This window comes from Rhododendron vialii, chromosome 9a (assembly GCF_030253575.1).
Source record: "Rhododendron vialii isolate Sample 1 chromosome 9a, ASM3025357v1".
Taxonomy (NCBI): domain Eukaryota; kingdom Viridiplantae; phylum Streptophyta; class Magnoliopsida; order Ericales; family Ericaceae; genus Rhododendron; species Rhododendron vialii.
The window spans coordinates 13,368,300-13,385,287 of record NC_080565.1 but is presented as its reverse complement, the minus strand read 5'-3'; the positions used below and the strand labels follow the sequence as shown (position 1 = coordinate 13,385,287).

At 37.3% G+C, this 16,988-nt stretch overlaps 1 protein-coding gene across 1 annotated transcript; it reads right to left on the bottom strand.

Annotated features, from left to right (window-relative positions):
• Positions 1-3,311: 3,311 nt before the first annotated feature.
• On the bottom strand, positions 3,312-9,676 carry LOC131300589 (uncharacterized). The gene is made up of 3 exons (XM_058326509.1): positions 9,142-9,676; positions 5,272-5,830; positions 3,312-3,880 (listed from the first exon to the last, which is right to left on the bottom strand). Exons 1-3 carry the CDS (start codon positions 9,574-9,576, stop codon positions 3,558-3,560), a joined length of 1,317 nt encoding a protein of 438 aa, XP_058182492.1. The 5' UTR covers positions 9,577-9,676; the 3' UTR covers positions 3,312-3,557.
• Positions 9,677-16,988: the final 7,312 nt, after the last annotated feature.

The window sequence follows — 16,988 nt, the reverse complement described above, 5'->3', positions numbered from 1 at the left end:
AAAATAACGGAAATGCATTAATAAGGATGAGTTTAGTAATCTGTTCAGTTTTTAATTTTTTAAAAATTAGAAATAGAAACAAGGTTATGTTTTCATAAAAACAAAAACAATAAACATGTTTGGCAATAATATTTTGAAATGCATTGTTAAAGGTTTTCTAGAATATTTCTTCAAAATTTCCCGTATAAAAGTGTATAAGTCACTAAAACTCTATAACAGGAAGGTGTATCCTAAAACCCTATAAAAATGTCTAAATCTTAGGATATCCTATGAAAATATCTAAATCCTATAAAAGTGTCTCAATCATTAAAATCTTAAAATCTTATGAAAATATCTAAACTTGTCAAATAGTACTCCCTTCGTCTCAATTTACTTGTCCCATTTCTATTCTAATTGGATAAAAAAATTAGTTATATCTTTAAATTAATGAATTTTATATTCAATATGGATCTTGTTTGATAGATCTCGATTTGTTCTATAATACAATGCTTTCAAAATCACTTAAAACATTATAAATTACAAGATATAATCAATTGAAAAGTAGCACGAACTTCCAAAAGTGACAATTAAATTGGGACGGTGATAGTAAGTTTTTTGTCCTAATCCTTTATCCTTTTTCTCCTTCCCTTGCTTTCCCTATATTGTTCCCCCTTGTCGTCTGATATACTAAACTTCCGATCTGATCCGATTCACTTCGAGTTGCCGACAGTGATTATTGTTGAGTAACCCCGATCTAGGGCCTAACGGCGAATGGCATCTCTAGCGACTGGTGGTGATCGGGGTATAAATCCGGTGGGCTTTGCTAAGTTCAGCTGCATTATCGCGTGAGTTTCCGACGGGTTGGTTGATGCCGCCGATGAATATTAGAGGTCAAGCTTGGGCTGGGGCCTTGATCAACACTTTGGGAGGATCTCTCTTGTAGGTTCTGGAGGTGGCGGTTGCTATTCATTTCCGACGGGATGGCGTTTCAGTGGCCAATGAATAATATTAGTTTCTGGGTTGAGCAAGTCTTTGGTCAGTGCTTCGGGAGTTCTCTCTATAATGCTCTGAAGGTGGGGATGCTGGTTCAGCGGCGTCCGCTGCCATGGTGACAGTCTAATCTAGTCGGGCAACAATGGTCACCTCACCGATCAACGGTTAGGGCAGCTAGGGTTTATGTGTTTGGGCTCTTGTTTTTTGGGTTTGGGCATGGCCTACAGGTGTTGTATAGGCTTTGCGAGCTTGACCCAATTGCTTTGTCCCATTTAGCTAGTATTTTTTATTCAACATTTGGTTGGATCTGCGGTACCCTCCCCTGGGACGATTCCAAGATTTTGTAAACACGGGAGCCGATCAAAGAACAAGATTTTAAAATTTGAAGGTTCGGAAATTTAATAGTTTGTTTGGTTTAAATTTTGAGGGGTTTTTTTTTGGATAGTAAATAGAGAAAAAGAAATGAGATCAATAATTGAAGGAAAAACTTAAGGAAGGCAATACATAGTGAGAAAATTTGGGTTTTGGGATAAAAAATGAACACATTTTTATGTCTAAATAACACTCAATACAAAATACTATACCTAAATGTTCTCAACAAACAAAAAATATATAATAAATAAATAAATAATATTAATATTTTAAAAAAAAACCCCGAAACCTCACGGGGGCCTTGGGCCCCATATGCCCACATCTCTCTCCGTCTCTTCCCTCCCCTCTCTCCCAACTTGATGTATCATTGATCAAGTTTTTTTAAAATAAACTTTTTGCTTGTGAAAAAAAAGTACGTGCGATTGGTTTAGGTTGATGACAAATTATGTTGGTAGATGCCTTTAGCTGGGAAATACACTAGGTTGACGTTACCAACAAATTATATCTAAACATCTCAATATTTTAATTCAATCTCAAACATGGTGTCTGATTGTGAGGAACTGATGATGCCTTTGTGGCATGGAAATGATTTCTAGCCGGTGTGTAATTGCCGGAAATCATTCTGCATTGTTACCTAGCTACTTTACTAGGTGGCATTTAATTACAAAGTTTGATTTCTAGGACGAGCTTATCACATGTTAGAGAATTGTAGGTGCCATTTTTTGGGAAGTGTCATAGTATTAAGGAAATAGAATCTCACATTACTTGGGAGTAAAATAGGTGATCACTTAATAACATATGGGACCTCTCCACTCATTGTCAATTAGTTTTGAGATGGATATAAAGTTTTCACATAGTATCAGAGCGGGGCCCGTTCCACCCCACATTTTAAAAATTAACAATCAATATCCCACGATGACAGACCAGGAAAAAGGCTGCACGATGATAGGACTCAAAAGTGGTCACACGTGACAGACCTCAAATGCGGCTGCACGTGAGGGGGGATGTTAAGGAAATAGAATCCCACATTGCTTGGGAGTGGAATGAGTGATCACTTAATAACATCTGGGACCTCTCCACTCATTGCCAATTGATTTTGAGATGAATATAAAGTTTCCACGCATAGGCACGCGAAATTCACTAGTTCATGTAAAATCATTTTATCCCTCTATCATTCATGCATCTACGGATTTCCTCCCTCTTCCTTCTCATCCTTCTCATTTGAAGACTTGTCTAGGTAATATCCACACATAGACGGGCCAAAATGAAATGGACTACAACAATTTATATATGGAGAGATAAATATTTATACATTTATTAGATGATCAACACCGTATGGTAAGACCTGAGATTGAAGAATTATTTCTTGTGAGGACAGTTCAGATAGAACTTTGTGCCCCAATTCAATGAATACTAAGCACCAGTTTTACCTATCTTTTTCGGGAATTTTTAATTTTTGTCCTTATTCAACTTTTTTTGCAATTGTTAATTTCGCGTCTAATTTTTATGAATTATTGATTCTTCTATTGAGAGAAATCGAAAAAGTAAAAAATTATGATTTTTACCCAAATATTCTGAAAAATATCCAAGATAAAAGTTCAAAAAGTTGGGATTAATTTTTGTGCTTTATCTTGAATAATTACAGAAATATTAGGATAAAAGTTATAACTTTTTGCTTTCTGATTCCTCACATCGAGATGAACCAATAATTTACAAAAATTTGACACAAAACTAACAAATACAAAAAAATTTGAATAAGAACAAAAATCAAAAATCCCAAGAAAAAACTATGTAAAACCGGCGCTAACTATCGGAAAGAGGCATTTGGCCTTCTAAAATAGACAAGATGAGCATAAACTAATCCGGCCGGAGTTTAGAGTTCATCAACAATTATCCAAGGCCGAGCAAAAAAAAAAAAGAAAACAATTATCCAAGTACAAGTACATTTATTGACTTACAAACTAGATGAATTACATGCATGCCTATTCGTGGGATATTCACGACTACTATGGATAGTACCCAATATATGCTTCAATAGTACTGTAGTAGATAACTAAATGCTCGCGTGCAGAAAAAGAGAGCTGCTGCCACCCTCCTACTATTCTCTCCCTCCTTTTTTTTCATTTTTGTTAAAGAACCTCCTACTATTATTACAACGTATAAAAGATACACCAATATCTATATCGCGATTCACGATCAGCCACAAGGCTAGCTCACTCATACTCCTCAATGAGGACTATCCGAGTGGAGTGACACCAGCGGTCGTACGATGTCTGGAGATTCGGCCAATCTGAGGAAGTAATGGAGAAGTCTTGGAGCCAATTCGTGAGCACTACTTCTTGTTCCGCTGATGGTAAGGTTGCGATGACTTGGTCTATGGTTCGCTCTGTTTCGATCTTCTCGTATCCGGTCAAGACTGGATACGAAAGGCCGTTTTCTGCGTGGCAAAGCAGTGGAAGCCAAAGCACTAACAACCTGTACTTTACTTGGCCTGGTACCTCGAGTCCCCCTCTTGTAAGCTCTCCAATTAGGATGGCTGCGTATGGTATGTGCAGATTCATCATTAAGAAGCAAATGCAAGCTAAGCTAATAACGTCGACCAAAATTTAGTGTACATATATAATTATGGAGAATGATTTCGTAAAATTAACTTCTTTGTGTTTTCACTATATCAGTCGTCCATTGAACCAAAGCATTTTAGGGCGCGCGGAACATATATAATGAAATGATCAGGTAATAGTCTGGTATATCTTTCTAACTTGCCTCTAATACTAGAATTTTCATTCCAAGTACATAAATTCAGTTGTCCTGTCAACGGTAGTATGACAGTTAATAATATCCAAAGGTGAAAAACTATACAAACAACTTTCCTATGCAAATGTATTATTTTGTTGACCATGCATGTTTGAGTATGTATCAATCACGTACGTTGAAAACCATATATTGATCTCATGCACCTTACAAAGTTAAAATTGACACCGGCCTCCCGGGTAATGTCCGTGCAAGTGCGGTAATATTTGAGGCCTACTTTGAGTTGTGTGCAAAAGAGAGTGTTGTGCTCTGGGGCTCGTCCTGAAATCCATTATTGTGATGTGAAACATGTCAAATATTTTATTTGGCTGCTTGTATTTCTCGTTAATGTCAAAAATCAAATTGATCTAACATGGACACCCACATGGACGGAATAGTACATTTCACTTAAAGATTATTCTTAAAATCTAATTCGTTAATTATTTCAAGAAAAAAGTTTGTCATTCATATTTTTAATGCAATTGACAAATTTGATGAGTTGAACGAAATAAACAATTCAAACGAAATACAAGGCTCAAAATTGGCCTCATTAGAAGAACTAAACATCCTGTTAATTAATTTTGTCCTCAACTTACTGCAAAGCCCCCATGTCCATGAAAATGTGGGTATCATTATCCTAAAAAATGCCTTATTCTCAGTCAAAATCATACCCAGGTACAGACAAAGGGGACCTGCGTGCACAATTCCAAATAATTTCTTTAATTAATCATGCCAATATTTCAAGTTAATTTGAGAATGTTTTTGTGAGATTAGCCCCTATAAATCTGCTGGATGAAAAAAATTTCAAGTTATCAACTTGTAGTTTTTATCACATGCTTAAAATCAAATGACGATACATATATACACACAAGCTTCTACCAATCGATAGCAATATATACTTATGAAATACTCCATATTTCTTGTTGTCGATGTAAAAATGCATGCAGTTTGGAATACCGCCGTGTTTAAATCCTGTGAGGATGTGACGGCTACTGATTCATACTGATCAACTTCAGTTTGAGACTTTCTTATTAATTATAACTTATAAGTATGAATTGCTGGAACGGTGGAACTTTTCAGCTAAACACACAAAATTAATACAACATGAGAGAGAGAGAGAGAGAGAGAGGCACTCACATGATATTTTAACAATGGAACCTTGGACCCTAGGACTGGCAGTGAGGGAAAGAGAAGCTAAACCCGATGCCAAACTCCACTGCACTACCGCTTCATCCACTGCCCCACACATCATCATCTTATTTGTTATCCACATCAACTCTTGCGCGTACTTCTCCGCCAACACTTCCCCACTATCCTCCCCCCGCGCTGCCCTTCTCCTCTCCTTCTCAACCTGAGCCCCGCCTGCCACCACCGTGGAATAAATTGTCCCAATACATATCCCCAGACCCCTCACATACGGGTACAACACCGAGCCCATCGGCAGGGCGCGTATGACTCGTGAGGCCCACGCGCGTGGGCCAGAGTAGTACTCGTCCGATGATTGGCCGGTGCTCTTGAGAGAGCGGTAGAGGAGGTGTAGAGTACGGGCGAATGCAGAGGAGAGTGCAATGCGGTTGATTTGCATGAGTTCCGTGTGTCCGTTTCGGGTGTTCTCGTCCACAATCTTGTCGGCCATCGCCACCGCGAACTGGTATTTCCGGGATGACGCTGACATTTCGTTTAGCAGCGCGAATATCTGCTCCACCAATAGGAAAACAACAAATGTTAATAAATACTATTTATTCTTCATTAAACTTGGAAATTTCCATTCGAAAGGCTAAATAAATGAGTAGAACTTAATTTTTTTTGTTAGTGATTTTTTCTTGAATTTAACTGAAACATGGGGATTTCGTTCTGCTTGAAGCTATAAAAAAAAAAAAAAGAAGAAGGAATAAACAAACCGAAACAATAGTAGAACTATTTTTCCTTATTTTTATACTCTCTCCGTCCCTAAATAAATATCCGGACCGTAAATCTAGATCTCTAAAAATGTACTTTATTCCTTAAAAAATTTAAAAAAAATCACAAATTAATAGATATCAATGAGTTCTTTAAAGTTGTGAAAAAAGTTGAAATTTTTTAACTAAAAAAATGCATCTTTTTAAAGACCTAAATTTAGAGGTCGGACATTTATTTAGTGACGGGAGGAGTACTTCTAACAAGCTCTAAACCTTTTATGCACTACCAACTCTTCTAGCGAGGGGCAAACACACTTGGGAGCACCTTGAGTCACATGCGCCCACTCAAAATTTTAAAATCTCTATAATAACACTTCATATATCTTCTATCAATATCAATCTATCTATTTATTAATATCCTACGCAAATGTATGTGAGCCTTCAAATCCTCCAAACTCCAATCCCTTAAGGGATCCCGCACAGGCTTACCCTGCGGGACTCCCATTTCCCGATCGAATTGGAACGATCCGAGCGCTCAAAGTGATCATAACGTGATTTTAAGGGTACCAGCTAGAAATCAGCAAAAAAAATGATCGGGAAGGGCTTGATCCGAGCAGTTTTTTATTGAACGGTTCAGTAAAAAACTGCTCGGATCAAGCCCTTCCCGAGCATTTTTTTTGCTAATTTCTCGCGGGTACCCTTAAAATCACGTTTTGAACACATTGAGCGGCTCGGATTGTCGCAATTCGATCGGAAAAAGAGAAGTCCGCATGGTAGACTGGTAAGGGATCCCTCACTGGATCCGTGGTGTATACATACATATATATATATACACACATATATATATATATGGAGAGAGAGAGAGAGAGAGAGAGAGAGAGAGAGAGGGCGAAAAAAACATGGGGGAGGGGGGGATTGCAGGGGAAGGAGTTGAATTTTAAGTTACAACAAAGTAATAATAGCGATTGAGTTGATTTTTTTATTTTATCTAACGAGATCAACGAAGTGAATGCTTCCGATCATCGGGAAAGCATCAACCCCAGATCCCTTTCGGTTCTCAAGAGAGGGGGAAAATGTTGGCAAGCAGATAGATGTTCCTAAAGTTTGAAACGTGTGCCACGTGGCATGTTGCATGAAGTCTGACGTATAGATTGTTGCTGCTGCTAGCTGCCGCAGATCGTTGGGAATATGCTAACGCATGCAGTATCAATAATAATGTGACCTAAAAAAAGGGGCCAACTTTACTCAGGAAAAAAGATCTAATTTTTGTAGAGGAGTGCTAGGAACAAAGAAAATTGACAAAGAAAATACCCTTAAAATATACATGAACGACTCAGATTTACTATGCATTGCATCTGAACTGTTCTATACACTTTAAGAGTATTTTCTTTGTCTTTTTTTTTTGCACTTAGCATTTCTCATTTTGAGAACATTTTATGAGCAAAACACTACGCGAGAATAACGCTTTCGTAATGAAGCTACCATTGACACCGCATCATTTTTTGAGAATTTTGGAATTTTTTTTTTTTATCCGCAGAATTTTGGGTTTATTCTGTACGTTTCTTTCTTTCTATTAAAAAGGTTACTTTAGGTAGGAAGATAGAGAAATGATTTTGTTACTTTTCTTTTGGCCGCTGATTTTGCCATTCTTTTTTTGTTAATGTTACTCTCATGTAAGTGTAATTTTGGTGCAAAAATAAATTTGCAGATGAGTGACGTTAACAAAAAAAAAAGAGTGACAAAATCATTTTCCTTTCTTTTTATCAATCAATGACACTCTTTTTTTTGGCTTTTAGTTAGATAAATTTTCTAAATTACCCCTCAATACAATAAATGTTCACAAAATGCATAGACTATTCTGTAAATTCACATACTACAAGACAAGAAGGAGAGTGTCATTGGTAAAAAAGAGAGTAGCAAAATCATTTCCCCGGAAGATACTAACAAATTGTTATACTAGTTCTTTAACTTCTTTTTATGACTCTTTTTTTTTTTTTTAAAAACAAAAGGAAGATACTAACAAATTGTTATACTAGTTCTTTAACTTCTTTTTATGACTCTTTTTTTTTTTTTTAAAAACAAAAGCAATGCTACGTACATACATAACTTTAGAAGACAACTTCGGACATATATGTATCCAGAACCATTCAATGCACATTGATTCCCATACATCAAACGATAACAGAATCAATAATTACGTCCGAATTTGTGCTTTGAAATTTTTTTCCTAAAATTTCTGTTTCTGTAAGAGAGATTTTTTTATCGGTAAAGGAAAACTTCATTTTCATAAAAATAAAAAACAAATTTAAGAATAATACTAGAAACGGAAAGCATTGAGAGAGCTTCGAAGAGACAACATGTGATCGATTTTTTATGTTTAACTAAATTAAGTGCCTTCGCTTTTCTTTTAAAAATCTTCTAACAAATTGAATATTTTTTTCAAAAACCCATTGTTCTGATCAACTTAATTACACTATATACTTAACTAAAGTATTGGAATATCGCATTTATGTTCAAGACCATGGTAAAGTAAAATTTTCTTCCAAAAAAAATTTGAACCCCAACGGTTTCGCCTAAAGCCTAGTGGTAAAAGACTTGAACTTGGGGGTTTTCACCGACCTATGATTTTTAGTGTAAATCCTCCCAGGTGGAATCAACTTTTTCGGGTTAATTCGTATGTATGGAGCATGAGAATTTACTCCAATTTTAAATGGAGCCCCTGCTAATCGTCGACGATGGATTTATGATCCCCGAGATCAGTCGAGTAGTGCATAAGCTAGCCCAGACATTGAGTTTGAAAAAAAAAAAAGAAAGAAAGAAACACAAAGTGTAAGCCCCCCACCCTAAGGTCGGTTAAGCATGCTTTGCTTCATCTTGAAGGAAAATCCTCGCCTTAATAACAACTGAGACTTCAGATATAGAGATCTGTGAGATATATACCAACCAAACCGAAGCCGCTCCCGACAAACCCCAACGTGCAACACGTGTCACAACCAAACAGTGCACAAGTGGATCATGTACGACAGGTGTACGTACACAATCATCTCACCCCCTAACTACCCTAAAAAAATGATGGAAAATTATTACTCCTAGTAGTAATAAAACTTACATGAGTGAGCGACCTGCCAAGACCTTGAGCCAAAGGCCCATCGGAGCCATCATGTAGCACCAAATCCAGCGAAGAAGAAGGGGTCAAAGCCGACGACGGCAACGGCGGGAAGTCGAACGACCCGCCGGCCGTGGCGGAGGAGTATCCCTGGAGGAGATACGATGACGAATACGACGACCCCACAAGAGAAGTCGGCAAATGGTCCATCAAGACCCTGAGGAGCCAGACGGCCGTCCACGTCATGAGCATGAGCATGTACCTCATGTGGTCCGCGGGGCGCCACCGGTCCACGTGCTCCGCCTTCGTCTTCGATGCCACCGCCACGAGGGTCTTCGCCGCCGCGTTCACCGTCGTCATGAATATGGAGTTTAGGAGGGCGGACGGCCTGGTCTTGGTGGCGTGGCCGTAGTATTGAAGGGCTAGTTGTGTTGCCATGGTTATTGTCACTAGTGGTGGTTGAATAAAGAAGGGTGATTGATTTTAGAGAGAGAATGGTGATTTTGGAGAGAGAGAGAGAGAGGGTGTGTGTGTGTGTTTTTCTAACTTCTATAGGCATATGTGAAAGAAGTGCGGAGGATGAAATGGGTATTTTATAGGCACGTTAGGGGGTTTAGTTTGCAACTTAGGAAAGTTCCAAATACCAAAGACGGAGGCCGTTGATGTCATGAGGGGGGTCAGGTGGCCAAAACTCACCTTCAAGTGTTGCATGCATCTGATGCTAGTGCGGTTAAACAAACACCGCTGCTACTCACACACTAACTGTACATAAGATTGTATTGTGGGGCCATTAAGAGTCCCACACAAATGATTTGAGGCGTTCGTTGAATGTAAAACATTGTTTCAAAGGCTTTTGCAAAAAATCAGTTCAATTTGATATCTATAGGTGATCGTAGAAATAAACGTTACTCCGCATTTAGAATAAAAAAATATTATTTATAATGAAAATAATAAAAGGATTAGGATCGATGTATAAACGTGCCGATTCAGCTGAATGCACTTTTAATTATTTTATGGTTGATTTAAAAAAGTAATAAGTTTATAAAAACATATTTGAGTTCAAGTTTTTTTAAGGTTAGTGATCAATTATAAACAAGCTTTAATCAAACTGATCATAAATCAATTTTGAGTAGTTTTAATCTTTGAAGTACCATTAGTCAAACGAGTCAAGTAGTTGCTCGTTCGAGCTTAGTTTGAAGTTTAAGAAAACAATAAAGACTGATTTGTTTATGTAGCAAACAATGTCGAGTGAGATTTTATTGAGTGAACACAAGTTGACACTTGAGCAATTTAATTTGTTTATCAGCTGATCTATAAATCATCAAATAGACAAGCTTATCATGTCTTCAATTCATTGAAAATTTTGGCGAATGATCAATTCGTCTAATAAATGGGCATCAAGAATCCGGATCCTCTGTGAGGGTGTCTCTGTGAGCATCTTGTGAGGATTTTAATGTGAAGCTACCACCACTTAATTTTGGAGATCCAACAGTCCATAATAATCCTTACCTTTTTCTATCCAAACGACGTAGTTTTAGGGGATAAAAATGCAACAAAAGAAATAGGAGAAAACCCCAATCTGTTATCTTCTCCATTGCACAGCCCTTCTTCCCACATCCATGGCGAAAATGATTCGCTCCCTCTCAATCTGACCGAAACTGAGATTCATTTTTTTATTTCCCAAATTCATGTGTTTACCATGGAATCCAATTTGAAATTGACAAAATTAGATTTGCTTTAATTTTTCTTGATATCTGACACTGAGATCAACTTATTTACAGATCTAGATGTTAGGGTTTCTAAGCTACTGGTTTTTCATACAAACCCATGAAGTGGGTGAAGAAATTCAAGCTTGTTATGAGTCTTGAGCAAAGTATTCAACGTTCCAAGTATTTTCCAATTTCTCATTTGAATTAGAAACTCCCAACAAGCAACAAAGTACTATTTCCCCTAGAAATTGAAGTGGGTCTATACAACTCACAAATTCACTAGAAATATAGGAAGAAATCAGAGGTAGTTTTATGGCAACTGGACATACAGAGTTGAAGGCTTACCCATAGGGAGGAGGGAGGGAGGGAGGGAGGGAGAGAGAGAGAGAGAGAGAGAGAGAGAGAGAGAGAGAGAGAGAGAGAGAGAGAGAGAGAGAGAGAGAGAGAGAGAGAACCAGCGTTCTGAGTGCAATGGTTGGGGTTTTCTCCCGTTTACTCTCCGTTAAGACAAGAACAAAAGAGAAAGAAAAACTTTTGTTAACCGTTAGATGTGTTCATTGATGTAGTGGCAGCTCTACGTTAAAACCTTCACAAGATGCTCATAGGGAGATCTCACTGAGGATCCGGATCTTGGATTTCCATGGCACGATTGACAAGACATAGTTTCCCTCTTCTTTCCATGAGCTAGCTGACCTCTTCGTAGCGATTAATTTCCAAAGGGAAACAAGTACGTCATGTATATGACGGCCAATTACGTGTTTTAATAATTAATACCCGTCAATGGTATTTTCAGCAGTAATAAATATTCTCAGCGTGCCCTTGACGAGTATTAATTATCAAAATACGTCCTGGACCGTCATTTTCCCTTTGTAAATCTACGCTATTTTTAGCATTTCCTCTTTCTCAATAACGCCTCTCATGATTTCTTGTACTGTTTTTCTTTAATTTTAACATGATCAGACTATTCACATCTCATATAATTCTTTAAAAATAATAACGCACCATTCTGATCTCTTGCTTTCTTTTTTCTTTTAACATGGTCAGCTTATGAGTATCTTGATTAATTCTTTGAGAATATTAATTTTATATTTAAAATTGATTTATTATTTGAGAATATTAATCTTACCGTCCACTAGCATAAGGCCATTTCTAACACTTTTGTCCATAAGTTATACTCCCTCTGTCCCTCTGTCCCTCTTTAAGAGTTTACTAATTCATTTTGCATTGTCCCTTCATAAATATCAATTATTAAAGTTAATGGGTAAAAATTGATATATTTTTCATTTTTCCCCCTAAAAGTAGTGTAACGCCCCAATTTTTAGACACGTTATTAAAAGATTTTCTAAAATAATTTATTTAAACTAAAGGCAAATTTTCTTTAAATGATAGCAAAAGCTTAGTTTGATTACAATACTCTGAAATTAACTTAGAGAAATTAAACAGAGATACTACTGGTACGATTGATGTCATCCTCGAGTTAATACGGTCCTTCAGCTCCGTCTTCTAGACCTGGCATGTAAACGCCGTGATTTGACTCGTAGTAGATAAATCTCTACCCTACTAACACTACAACAAAGTTGGTCTATGGCGACGAAAATTAGCGACGAAATTTATTTTCGTCGTCAAAGGGGCGCTATTGGCTACGAAAAAAAATTTCATCGTCAAAGGCTTAGTTTTTGGCGACGAAAATAATTTCATCGTTAAATGCAAATTTTTGGCGACAAAATCCCAAATTCCTCGTCATAGGGTAGCTTTTTAGCAAGGAATTCAAAATTCGTTGTCATAGGGGAGCTATTTAGCGAGGAAAAAAATTTCGTCGACAATGGTTGGCTTTTAGCGACGAAATTTTAGAATTCGTCGGCGTTGACCAAATTTTTTGGCTGATTATTTTTTAATTTTTTTATATTATGTAGCATAAAAATAAATAGAAGTATACATATTAAATAAAATATACATATATAGTTTAGTTTAAAATTTAATCATAAAAAGGTAATATATATTATACATAGTTTAGTGCTTGACCGATTTCTTAGTCCTAAATTAATGGGTTGCCCCAAGCGTAGGGCGGAGACCGACGTAGCATAATATCCGGTAAGTCCGGAATCGAATCCACAGAGACGGTAATGTGTGCTGACTAAAAATTCGGGTTATTACTAATTTAACGGGCTCTTAGGTAGCCACCCTTTTTCGGTTTGATTGAGAGATTAAGTAAAACAAGAAAATTGAATGTGTTTTTTAAGAAAATTAAAAGGAGGTAAAATCGTAGGGTTCATAGCACTTGTAACTAATCCGGATTAACCTGCTCTGTTTGGAATTCTTAAAAACGTTTAATTTTAGATTGAAAAAGATACCCCGCAAGATGCGAGACTCTACGGTTATACCCATGCGCAGCGAAGAATGAGTTTTGGACCTCCATTCCCCCGTTCACATGGGCTCCGACGATGCCCGGATTCGTCCGCGGGAAGTATTTTCCAATCTAACATCGGTTTTTCATTATTTGATAAAAGGAGCAGTGCCCGAACTAGTCATAACGTGCTAATCACCTCACGACCCTACCAAACGACTACTCACTCAACATTAAGCAATAAACAAAAGAAACCCCAAATTGAAACATGCTTCTATTACTCAATACGAAAAATAAACAAAAGATCCAAACCAAATAAAAACAAACAGACAACTTTAATGAAGAACGAAAATTAAAACGAGTTACCAGAGTGCGAGTAATTGAACAAAGCTTTAAGAACTTGAACGGAAAAGAAAACGCTAGGTAATATTGACAGCAGCAGTTGAAACCCCGTTCCCCGTTTCGTCCGTCCTTTTTTCCCAAAAGCTGCCGACAGCCTTTTTCCTTTTTTTTCTTCCGTCCAAGAGCTGCTGACCTAAACAGTAGGTGACAAAGTTGGTTTTATAGGGATTGAAGGTAATAATTACATAGTGGCCCTTGGACTTCACATAATAAAACATTAGCCATTCAACTTCGAAGGACTTTGCATCTTGATCCAAAACTTCTATAAAATCTTCTCTTTACCCAAATTATTGAAAACCGAGCTCGAGCAACCTATAAACATTAAAACACAGAATAAAAATCAGTTAACAAAAATAAAGGACTAATAAATATAGATTGGAGGGCTAAAATATGTATATTTTGGCACTTATCATTTAGTTTAAATTTTTTTGATAGTTATCCATTGGCGATGGCGGCAGCGTGGTGGGGTGGCCTGGGTGGAGTTGTTGGAATGGTGGTGGTGGTGTAGTGGTGATGTGGTGGTTGTGGTGATTGTTGATGTGGTGGTGGTTGTGGTGGAATGGTGATTGTGGTGGTGGTGGAGTGGTGATTGTGGTGGTGGTGGTAGCGGCGCGGTGGTGGTGGTGGTGATGGTGGTTTTGGAAAAAAAGCAAACGAATTAGAAATAGTATATATAATAAATATTAGTCTTCTAGTAATAGATGTTGTGTTGGTGTAGTAGTAAGGGCTTGGGTATTGTAGGCGCGAGGTCACGATTTCGAAACCCATTGGAAATAGACGACGAAAAAATTCCTTGCCAAAACCAAAAAAGGCCGACGAAAAAAAAAATTTCGTCGTCAGGAGTCTTTCTTGACCAACATAAAACGACGAAATTTTTCGTCGGCAATCAGTTTGGCGACGAAAATCGTGTAATTGCCGACAAAAATTTTTCCTCGTCTTTGACCTTTTTTGTAGTAGTGTAACCCCCTACTTTACAACTAAGCAGTTGAATAAAATAACAGTTGATATATGAAATTAAAAAAAAGGCAAAGAAATGTAACACATAATCCTTTTCTTACTATCTATTAACTTAAGTGAAATCTAAGATCTTCTCCACAAGATCCTTTCTTTCCCAACCACTAATCATGACCTATCCCACGGGATCACTTCCTTTTATCTGTCCTGTACTGAGGTTCTAAGTGAATACACCCAAGTTACGTACCTAGTATGGATTCATCTACAACCATAACAAGGGGCTAGCTTACCATGCCATGACATGACTAAGGTTCGCCTAATCAACATTGGGCCCCTGTTAGCACCCATTTCAATTTCGGTCCCCTGTTAGCACCTATTTCATCAATACCGAGCCCCTGTTAACATCCATTCATCCGCTCGCAGGCAATCAACTATAACTTTTCAATTTATCCTTTACCTAGCAACGTCTAGGTGAATTCTACTCGCATACCACCTCATGAACCTAGGTCCGATCTAGCACGTACAACATAATTCATCAATAACAATATAACTCATAAAAATGATACATTTCAATGGGTAGCAAGTATAACAATTAATAAGTCAACGAATAAGTAAAACACGTAATGTTTTATGATTGGACCGATGTCCTTAAGCTATTTAAAGTTTTATTAGCAAGTAAATTCATTGGACATTCAATTATCTAGAGAATCGAACCAATTATTTTGTAGACCTTAGGCATATAGTAGTTTTACAAATACTTCGCATTAGATGTACTGTAGAGACCTGCAATTTTTTTCTATTTTCTTTAATATCGTTTAATATGTAAAAGATCGTATTTACTTTAAATTATATGTTTATTAATGAGGTTATTCGGATATGCCTACTGTTGTGTACTGGACATTCGGAGAATAGTTGAACTTTGAGTTTTGGTGTTGAAATGACGTGTGGAAGTGTTGGTAGCAATCGGGGTTTGATTCGCTGAACGTTGTCAAAAAATTTTAAATCTGTCTTTGATGTGCCGGTACCGTAGTTTCCCAGTATCGGTACACCCTGCAAAAATTCTGAAATTTCAACATGCATTTTAAACACTATAAATAAATCCCTTATGTTATTTTTTCACTCAAAGACCACGAACTAAGCCCTAAAATCGCCCATCCACCTTCTCTCTTCAATTCTTCACCCAAATCTTTGGATTTGCACCTCAAACACCACCAAATCTTCAAGATCTATGGGTTGTTCATCCTAATCTCATCCGGAATTAAGGTTATTGTACTCAAAGAGGTAAGAACTCCATCATTTTTGTATTTTTCTTTATCTCCTCTCAATCACTTGTTGAACCTCACTTATTCCTCTTGATCTTGGGGAATCTTGGACCTAGGTCTCGTATTGTAGCTTGGGAGGAGCTAGATCTTGGTGGTTTCAAGTTTGGGTCACTTAGGGTTTTGCTCAAAACTCATTGTGGTAGGAATTTCTTACTATTGTTATGCGTTTATGCGGTGTTTGTGTAGCTAGATCGTGCCTTGCTTCGTTGTTTGAGGTTGTTCCTTTCATTTTCGAAATTTTACAGAATCGGTCACTATTTATGGGGGTTTTTCGTCATCTTAAACTCGGAAATAAATTTTGGCTCATTCTTATGAAATAGAGTAGACTTAGAACCCGTTCTAATGCCGCTAGAATCACCCGAAACCGTTGAGAATTGAATTAATGGTGGATTTTAGAAATCTGGTCATGAATCTGTCTCGTTTTCTAGGTTTGCGCCCAACTTCGAATGGCCATAACTTTCTCGTCCGATGTCCGTTTCATGCAAACTTTATATCAAATCGAAGGCCTTGAAGTCAGCTTTCTATTGCCACCGGAATCGCCTTAAAAGTCTTAGTACACAGAAAGTTATGATCATTTGTGTGGAGATGTGTCAATCTGCCAATGTCTACTGGCTATTCCTAAGTTGTATTCGTTCCGTGTTATGACTCTCTATATGATTAGAACATGTTTAAGTCACTCTCGAGTATGATTACTTGTGTCTTAATGAGACTCGTATCCACGTGCCTTGTCTTGTTGAGTTCCCTAGGTTCCTTTGGCACTCGTTTTATTACATTCTTGTTTAGAACCTAGCCGGTGATGTGTCGTGGAATCGTTATGGGTCCAGTATGTGGCATAAGGCGATGTGATAAAATTAGAGGAATAACGTGGATTTAAAGTATTTATTAATGTGCAATGGGGTATGCTTATGAGTTTATAATACATTGTTGATGATGTATGAATGAATATGAACTTGGAAAGTGATGTCTGCTTATATACGGATTGATAATGCATTTATGTTTACGTGAGTTGTGAATTCTGAATTGAGGGTCCTGCAATGCAATGTGTGGTAATGCGGAGACTCTAGATGTAACACCAAGGTGTTTAATTACGCTAATCATGCTTTATTAAAGATAAGTTAA

What these genes read in the sequence shown, in the direction of transcription:
- LOC131300589 (XM_058326509.1), bottom strand. Translation starts at nt 9,576, where the DNA reads ATGGCAACACAACTAGCCCTTCAATACTACGGCCACGCCACCAAGACC. An exon ending in TTGGCAGGTCGCTCACTCAT is followed by an intron (nt 5,831 to 9,141) that starts GTAAGTTTTATT and finishes TTGGTGGAGCAG; the next exon opens with ATATTCGCGCTGCTAAACGA. An exon ending in TTCCATTGTTAAAATATCAT is followed by an intron (nt 3,881 to 5,271) that starts GTGAGTGCCTCT and finishes TACCATACGCAG; the next exon opens with CCATCCTAATTGGAGAGCTT.